The sequence below is a fragment of the Procambarus clarkii genome, chromosome 28, assembly GCF_040958095.1.
Source record: "Procambarus clarkii isolate CNS0578487 chromosome 28, FALCON_Pclarkii_2.0, whole genome shotgun sequence".
NCBI classification, from domain to species: domain Eukaryota; kingdom Metazoa; phylum Arthropoda; class Malacostraca; order Decapoda; family Cambaridae; genus Procambarus; species Procambarus clarkii.
The window spans coordinates 8,551,503-8,560,112 of NC_091177.1; the positions used below are offsets into that span (position 1 = coordinate 8,551,503).

At 43.7% G+C, this 8,610-nt stretch overlaps 2 protein-coding genes across 2 annotated transcripts; one reads left to right on the plus strand and one right to left on the minus strand.

The window, feature by feature from the left end:
• The first annotated feature begins 365 nt into the window (after positions 1 to 365).
• On the plus strand, positions 366 to 2,213 carry LOC123754924 (cuticle protein AM1199-like). The gene is made up of 3 exons (XM_045737266.2): positions 366 to 490; positions 1,112 to 1,344; positions 1,802 to 2,213. Exons 1-3 carry the CDS (start codon positions 482 to 484, stop codon positions 2,016 to 2,018), a joined length of 459 nt encoding a protein of 152 aa, XP_045593222.1. The 5' UTR covers positions 366 to 481; the 3' UTR covers positions 2,019 to 2,213.
• Positions 2,214 to 5,856: 3,643 nt separating this feature from the next.
• On the minus strand, positions 5,857 to 7,615 carry LOC123754922 (cuticle protein AMP1A-like). Its single transcript, XM_045737265.2, has 3 exons — positions 7,483 to 7,615; positions 6,836 to 7,068; positions 5,857 to 6,272 (listed from the first exon to the last, which is right to left on the minus strand). The coding sequence occupies exons 1-3, from the start codon at positions 7,489 to 7,491 to the stop codon at positions 6,056 to 6,058; spliced, it is 459 nt and encodes a 152-aa protein (XP_045593221.1). The 5' UTR covers positions 7,492 to 7,615; the 3' UTR covers positions 5,857 to 6,055.
• Between the last annotated feature and the right edge of the window lie 995 nt (positions 7,616 to 8,610).

The window sequence follows — 8,610 nt, forward strand, 5'->3', positions numbered from 1 at the left end:
TAAATGTGGAACAGCAGTTGAATGTCGCGGCTCACCAAGACATAGCCTGGACACGAATTATAGAGCTTGTAAATATAACTGACATTACTTTTTCTTCCTAACAATTGTAAAATTACTCTTCATTACAATTTTCAAGTTTATAAATTTCAAATGTCAGGAAGAGAACTCTATACACGTACACCTTGAACTATTTAACATTACCAACAGTGAAATTGTATTTATAAGTGTTATAGTATTTTGCACATTCAATATTTTGATAATGAACATTTTTAACGTTCAGTACGTAAATGTTCTTGATCAAATTATGCTATATTTACAAAGGTAAAAGAATAATTCAGAAATCTATAACTTGACAACGTTGGCAGTCTCGCCAGGCGGCGGAGGACACTAGCGGTCTACTGTCGCTATATAAGCCCAAACTGTGAAGCGAGAAGCACCACTCACATCACACACTCCAGCACATCCACACTCTCCCTGCAACATGAGGACTGTGAGTACCTCCATCCGTACACAGAAATATACACAGTGAGAGGTTTCCTCCACTTTTCAGTGTATATACTCTGATAGCTTAGTTCAGTCCTACTTTGTGTTCGAAACTGAAGTATACTTGCTGGGAGGTCAGGTAAGCTCTCATGGGTGACACTCATTAGCCCAACATTAAATTTGGACCATCCTTGCCAGAGGCCAGGCTCTAAAGTGGTCTCATTTCATTAACAAGATGACCATACTGGGTCTAATTGTCTGTTTTAAGAGTCATCCAGTAACCTTCAACTCTCAGGTTCTGATCTTGGCGATCCTGGTGTCTTCCCCTTTCATCTTAAGTTTTAAAGTCTGTTCAAGTGTTAACCTATATGAAGACTTGTGTTTGTACACATGCAAGAATTCTCTTGTTAAATCACTTTATCCAGGCAATATCGTTTTTAACGAAGAATATGTACTTCATATGAAATCATATAACAAATAAATATACTGAATACTTGATTTGCAGGTAAAATTCTCAATAACTATCACTCACTTTCCTTTCATTCTATCGATTAGACTTTGAACAAAATTATTTTATTTGCATTCGCTGCCCTAACTGACCTGGCATACTACCCTTCCCGTGGCACAGTTCGTGATGTTTGCTCTGCTGGCTGTGGCGGCGGCGGACAAGAGGCCGCTCACTACCTATGGAGCACCAGGTCCTGCACCTCATCACTCCGCCGGACCCCAGATCGCTATCATTCGCGACGACAGAGTTCACCCTGACGCTCAAGGCCTTTACTCCTTGGACGTGGAGACCGAAGATGGCATTAGGAGGCAGGAATCTGGTGGCCCCGGTGGCAGCCAGCAGGGCTCTGTCAGGTAAGGCAGACAGCAGAGTGACATTTAAAGTGTTCGAATCCCGCATCACTGATCCGCTGTAAAACTTAATGAGAAGCACTCTACAGATTACAAGAAGTCTGGATAACTGATGCAAAGTAGCTTTGAAATAGGAAAGTTTTTTTTATCTAAACCAGTAACAAATATAGGAGGTGTCTTATCTAAGCAAGCTGCAGGGAAAGGAGGTTTCATCTTATTTAGTAACTAATAGGAATTTAAAGTACCAGCAAGGTTGCATAGATCGACGATACTATTTGCGATGCAAGGAGGATATAACATTTATACGTGTGCTGAGCAACTTACTTATTTTATGTTTATAACTACATTGTATGTTGTCATCAACTATTAAACATTACACCACTAACCTAAATGTCACCCACACCAATAATGAATTGGGCAGCATTCCACAGGTCACTAACCCACCTCATATCCTCCACAGCTTCACTTTCCCCGACGGACAAGTGTTCGACTTGAAGTTCGTCGCCGACGCCGCCGGTTACCAGCCCCAGTCCTCCTTCCTGCCAGTGGCTCCTGAGTTCCCCCACCCAATCCCCCAGTTCGTGCTGGACCAGATCGCCTTCGCCGCTCAGGAGGACGCTGCCCGCGCCCGAGGAGAGAGCAGAGGTCCCTCGGCTAGTTATGGTCCTCCCCAGTAAACAACCATTCGACGATGTAAACAACTTTTCGACATCGTTTCTCCCTCATAACGTGAACTGACCTTCTAGCTACATGTCAGTTTTATGTACTTGGCTTGAGGATTGTTATGTGATGTTCTCGTGTGTTAGGTGTCTGATATATTTGCGGTAATTTATTATAATTTAATTCATACAAAGTAAATAATAATAAATACATTTCGTGAATACCTTAACCCTCTACTTCACCATTCTTACGAATGCGCAAATTTTTGTTACTTTAACTAAGTTGCAAAATACTTTTGCAAGCAGGAATTACATGATTTTTAATACAGACATTTCACAATAGCATATTTAGATGAGGTTTATAATACAAACATTCTACGATATATGCTTGCCTGGGTCTATACAATTCAGATGCTAGTGAGATGTGGCTTGCCTGAGCCTATAGAACTTAACAGCCTATGTCTAGGATTTAAAATTACAAATTTTTTATTTATATATACATGCAGAGCATTCGAATAAGTGCAATAAAAGAAACAGAAAATACAAAACAAAGAAAAACCAAGACAAAAGTACAAAACTCCAGGCCTGAAGGGCCCTACACCAAGACACTAACACGCATCGCATATCCTATTAGAGTACATAGTACAGACACAAACTTAAAAGAAAATATATAAACCCATAGGATAATACATAAAACACAGAAGAACTGTACAACCCCAAAACAAGGATACAAAACCACAGGCCTGAAGAGCATACAACAAGACACAAACACGTATCACATAACAGTACATAGGACAGATACAAACCCAAAAGAAAATACACAAACCATAAGAAAATACATAAAACACAGAAGCACAGTACAACCCAAAAAAAGCGTACAAAACCAAACGCCCAAACACAAAGGCACACATTGACATAAAATAGGAAACAGGCATAAAACAGATAACACAAAACTCAAACACAATACATGACACTGGACCCCAACTGTTTGTGGGTCCAACACGGACCCACAAACAGCAACATACATATACAACACCAAAACAAAATACATGAAACATAAAAGTACACAAAAGATACAGAAAATTACATGTAAATCACAGAAAAGTACAAAAACACTGGAGAAAAAAAATGCACATAGCAACAGTCCCGACGGGCCCACAGCAAGCACAACAACGGGAGGCAAAAGGAAGAACGCCAATGTAAGTACACATACTTATACTTATCCGGAAAGTCTACATCCGGAAACCATAGGCAGTACGCCTCTCAAATAAGTCTCATATGACGAGGAGCAGGTTCACGAGGGCGCGCCACAACATCCGGAACCTTGGATACGAAGACATGCGCACTAGGAGCCCAAATAACAGAAGGGCTCAGGGGGAGCAGCGCAACTTGTTCCCATATGTAGGTTCGCTCTTCAACAATCTCAGATACACCGGACTGGTTACTATCACTACCAGACTGGTCATCGTCGTCAGACAGGACACCCCATAATGGCGCAACCGCACCCTCCGGAAAGGTGCAGCAACACATGTAACTCGGGTGACAACACAGGGGGCATGGGTGGCACCACGGCGGGAAGGGGTGGCACAACAAAACAACGGGCAGCACCACGGGAGAAGGCACCACAGGGGGAAACACCACAGGAGACATCTGGAACAACATCCATGGGCCCGGGCACCAGCACAGATCCCCCACGTCGTACATCCTTCTTCAGGACCAGCCTCTACAGCGTGGAATCCACCGCAGAAGGAGCAGAGGCCCACTCGAGTCACCCAAACTAGCAGCAGGCACATGAACAAATCCACAAGGGCCGTGACGAGGATTCGAACCTGCGTCCGGGAGCATCCCCGATGCTGCCTTAATCGACTGAGCTACAACATGGTTAAAAAGAGTTGAAACCGAAGTTCTACTGAACTTACTGGATCCTGCAGCCTCTCCGAGACACAAACCAGGGTTTTACACAACTCCCCCCATGCACTCGAGCTATGTCAATAGCCCGTTCTCCCTCTTTGCCCTTACATCATTACACACAGAAATCACAATAACGTTCATTTGTTCATTTGATGCATCACGTTATTGTGATTTCTATGTGTAAGGCACATGAACCTCCGCCACCCCCTTCACAGTTGACACCACAGCCCCAGGAGCCACCTTATCAACATCAGCAAACTCGCAAAATATCTCACGTCAGTCCAGGCAGAAATAGAGGAACGCTGCGAGCGCTTGGGATTCAGCTGCACGTCGTCAGAACCGGAGGAAGAACCCGAAGCACGGAAAGCACTGGGAGGACGAACCTTCACACGGCGTAGGACGGCAGCAGCTGTGACGACATGGGGGACTGGCCTCAACACAGCAGGAGGCCATGACTCCTCACCATCCCCCATCACGGCCGCCGAAAGCAGCGTGGATTCAGAGACAAGAACACCAGGACAACACAGAGGGGCAGGTGCTGAAGACGGAAACGAGGACCGCACAGCCACTGGCGCACGAACCCCACCAGGAGCAGGCACCCCTATCCGACACAGGACGTGGCACGGGAACCACGGGCTCGTCTGCAGACACACCCACCGGGTCCTCATCCACAGCTAGGGGTGGGAAATCCTCGTCACGAAAAAGTTTAACCTGTGTGACGACATCCGCCGAGCAGCCAGCAGCCCCGACAACACACAGCAGAAGCACGTGCGTGGCTGCCTTGTGTAGTAGACGCGGATGTAGTATGTAAGCCTCACTGAGGCGAGATATCCGCACACAGCCGCATCCCCAAGGTGTGGATACTTCCCCGGAGTTTCCCAGAGAAAATCATATTTAACCTCACACTCACGACAGCACCAAACTGCCCTAAAATACCTCCATAACAGCTCTTCTGGAAACTCAAGGGGCACACCGTGAACGCGGACGAAGGTGAGAAGCACCACTCCGGTCGGAGACAACCACCAAACCAGCAGCGTCCGGTAGTTCAAACGACCGCCCTTCATAGTGGTGTAAAAACAGCTTGTAATTCTCTGCATCAGCAAACTTCACCACAGCCCGGTGAGACGAGACGAGCTCCACTCCATAGATGGCAGCTACGGCCACACGCAGCATTTCACACATCACCAGTTCTACTGCAGGGGTAATCAACCCAGCCAATAAACGCCAGGCCACCCGAATGAGCACGAAAAACAGGTGGGTGGGGGGTGGGAAGGGTACTTCCCATCATACAGGCCACGTCAGCAACCATACCCTGGATCTGCCAACCCGTCCTCGACTGAAGTCCATTACATCCAGCGGTCGACCCCAAAGTCGCATTCATAAATTTTTACATGCTTTTCATTCAAAACGGAAATTTTCTCAAATATAAATTAATATATAATATATTAGCATATTGTGTATATATAGGCATAGATTAGGTTTGGTGTTTAGGTTCTGTTAGAGATTATTTGTATTTGTAGTCCGTGGGTGAATCATTTACAGCGTTGTGGTTCCAACAAAATTCGTCAGTTAAGCACTGGTTCCGGAAGTGTTCGAACGAAATGAGTTGTGAGTCGTGTGTAAGCCGTTTTTCATTCATAAACAGGAGGTTTGGCGAGTGCATGGAATCACTTTTGGGTCTTTGTTTGGAGAACGGGCTTAAGCGTTTACAGTGTTGTGGTTTGAATAAAATTTATCAGTGAAGCACTTGTTCCGGAAGTGTTCGAACGAAATCAGTTGTGAGTCGTGTGTAACCCATTTTTCCTTCATAAACAGGGGGTTTGGCAGGTGCATGGAATCACTTTTGGGTCTTTGTTTGGAGGACGGACGATATATATCAGCGATCTTTGTACTCTTGAAATTCTCATCTGACCTGTCACATTTATCTGGACACATAAACAATACGTACGATGTATATTCTTTATTTAATACATTAATTGTTTCGCAAATAATAAATTAAGATGGAATCAACCCATTCATTCAACGTTGACAATTATCCAAGGAGCACCACATAAAACATGCTACGAACTGGAAGTATAACTAATCCAAGTTAGTCCTTATATTTGAGAGCAAAGACGAGAGCAAATATCCGGAAGACGAGGTTGTTACTGGGGAGCACCGTAACTGGCAGAGGGACCCCTGCTCTCTCCTCTGGCGCGGGCAGCGTCCTCCTGAGCGGCGAAGGCGATCTGGTCCAGTACGAACTGGGGGATTGGGTGGGGGAACTCAGGAGCCACTGGCAGGAAGGAGGACTGGGGCTGGTAGCCGCCAGCGTCGGCGACGAACGTCAGGTCGAACACTTGTCCGTCGGGGAAAGTGAAGCTGTGTAGGACATGAGATGGGTTAGTGACAATATCTGTTTGAATGACTGATATTTACAAAATTATTTATTAAAATAAAAAGTAGAGTAAATATAATTATAAATCCTGCGAAGTTCGATAATTTAGTTTATTTTTGAATGTAGTTTTCTTTAATGAAGTTTACATCCTAATTACATGACAACTGAATGAATACAGTATTTTTAAATTAAAAAATAATAATCGTTATTATTATTAAATATATTTATTGTTATAATATTAATAGAAGTTACTGGAATTAATTTTATTTCTTGTCCCCGTTGCGTGCAAAATTATACATCTTCAAAATATACAGAAATGATATGAGCAAAGGCATTTGACTGTGATTGTCAAATGAAAACTTTAAAGGTGAATGCCTTGCTAAGTGAGAGTGAGCCATTCATACTGGGATTAGAAGGGAATGAAGCAGTCCTTTGATTGATTGATAAAGATTAAGCCATCCAAGAGGTGTCATGGGCATGAGTAGCCCGTAAGGCAGTCCTTTGTTAGGGTACTGATTATGTTTGAAGTGTTTCAAATGCACCTTACCTGACAGAGCCCTGCTGGCTGCCGCCGGGGCCACCAGACTCCTGCCTCTTAATGCCATCTTCGGTCTCCAAGTCCAAAGAGTACAGGCCTTGAGCGTCAGGGTGAACTCTGTCGTCGCGGATGATAGCGATCTGGGGTCCGGCGGCTTGGTGAAGTGCAGGACCTGGTGCTCCATAGGTAGTGAGCGGCCTCTTGTCTGCCGCCGCCACAGCCAGCAGAGCAAACATCACGAACTGTGCCACGGGAGAGGTAGTACGCCAGGTCAGTTAAAAAAAGGGGGTGCCATCATCGAAGTTAAATGGCTGAACTTCCTGTTGTAACTTTGTTAATTATGTAAGAGGAGAAACAGTTTGAGAACTGCGTAGAAATATTCCGAGCTAAGTGATGTAATCAGCTTTTTCTGATGGTGAAGGGCGATGAATTACTGAACGTTCTGAAGGTGTGGAGCCAGTGTCGGGTAAAGACGGGGTAGGACTTGGCATGACCTTTTGTGTTATAAAGAATACCCGACAGATTAAACCAAGTTAGTTTACAATCTAAAAAAAATGTTAAAAATAATACTGATCAGTGTTAACTAAGAGTCGCCATGCTGAACGCTTAGTGTGATAGTGAGTAAAGTTCACGTCAAGACGGATGGTTGTACTCACAGTCCTCATGTTGCAGATGTTGAATGAGTTAGCGAGGAGGAGCTGGGGTCTGGTAACTGATGCCTCTCGCTCCCCGCACTGAGCTTATATACCAAGCGTTGGCGCGACTCAAGGTGCTCACACAGCCCCGTCAATGCCAAAGTCGCCAATTCAATTTTATTCTCGTTTTTTCTTTAAAGTTGACCATTTTGATGTTAATAACGAACTACATACTTCACCCATGAAACAAAATATTCACAAAGTTTATGATTATCCATTATAATTCTTGTGCTAGCTTGTCTCATTAGTTGTTCAAGGTATCGTTAGTTGTGTTTCATGCCTTGTTTGATGTGTTCCAGATTTCGTTTGCTGTGTTTCAGGTATCTTCTCCGTTGACCAGTTCAAGGTATGCTGGACCGGATACCTTCCACTACGATTAATGTGTTGCAAGTCAATGAGAATGTTCCTTACTGTATTACGTACCTGAGACCAAGTCACTGAGAATGTTCCTTACTGTAGAACGTACCTGAGACCAAGTCACTGAGAATGTTCCTTACTGTAGAACGTATCATAGACCTGTCGCTCATGTTACAGCTTTGGGCGTACAGGTTAAGCCACTCTTGTCGTTTGTCACAGTAAAATCTTTCATTGAGCATGAATTTTTCGATTTGATTAATTTTGTTTCTTTTATTGCTTTATAGAACAATAGATTTATCACTAATAGCTTCGAAATTAAAACAATATGTAGGAAGAATATTTTTCAACTTACATAATTTTTTGTTATTCTACCTTCCTCAAATATTTTCAAATTCACACTTGAGTGAAACATCTTGTTCAAACACACACTTGAGTGAAGCGTCTAGTTCAAACACACACTTGAGTGAAACATCTTGTTCAAACACACACTTGAGTGAAGCGTCTAGTTCAAACACACACTTGAGTGAAAAACACACACTTGAGTGAAACATCTTGTTCAAACACACACTTGAGTGAAGCGTCTAGTTCAAACACACACTTGAGTGAAACATCTTGTTCAAACACACACTTGAGTGAAACATCTTGTTCAAACACACACTTGAGTGAAGCGTCTAGTTCAAACTGACACTTGAGTAGAATGTTTTTTTCAGTCTCACACTTGAATGACGGAAC

Excerpts from the sequence above, each read along its gene's own strand:
- LOC123754922 (XM_045737265.2), bottom strand. Across the intron at positions 6,273-6,835 it reads AGCCAGCAGGGCTCTGTCAG|CTTCACTTTCCCCGACGGAC; the intron begins GTAAGGTGCATT and ends TGTCCTACACAG.
- LOC123754924 (XM_045737266.2), top strand. Across the intron at positions 1,345-1,801 it reads AGCCAGCAGGGCTCTGTCAG|CTTCACTTTCCCCGACGGAC; the intron begins GTAAGGCAGACA and ends TATCCTCCACAG.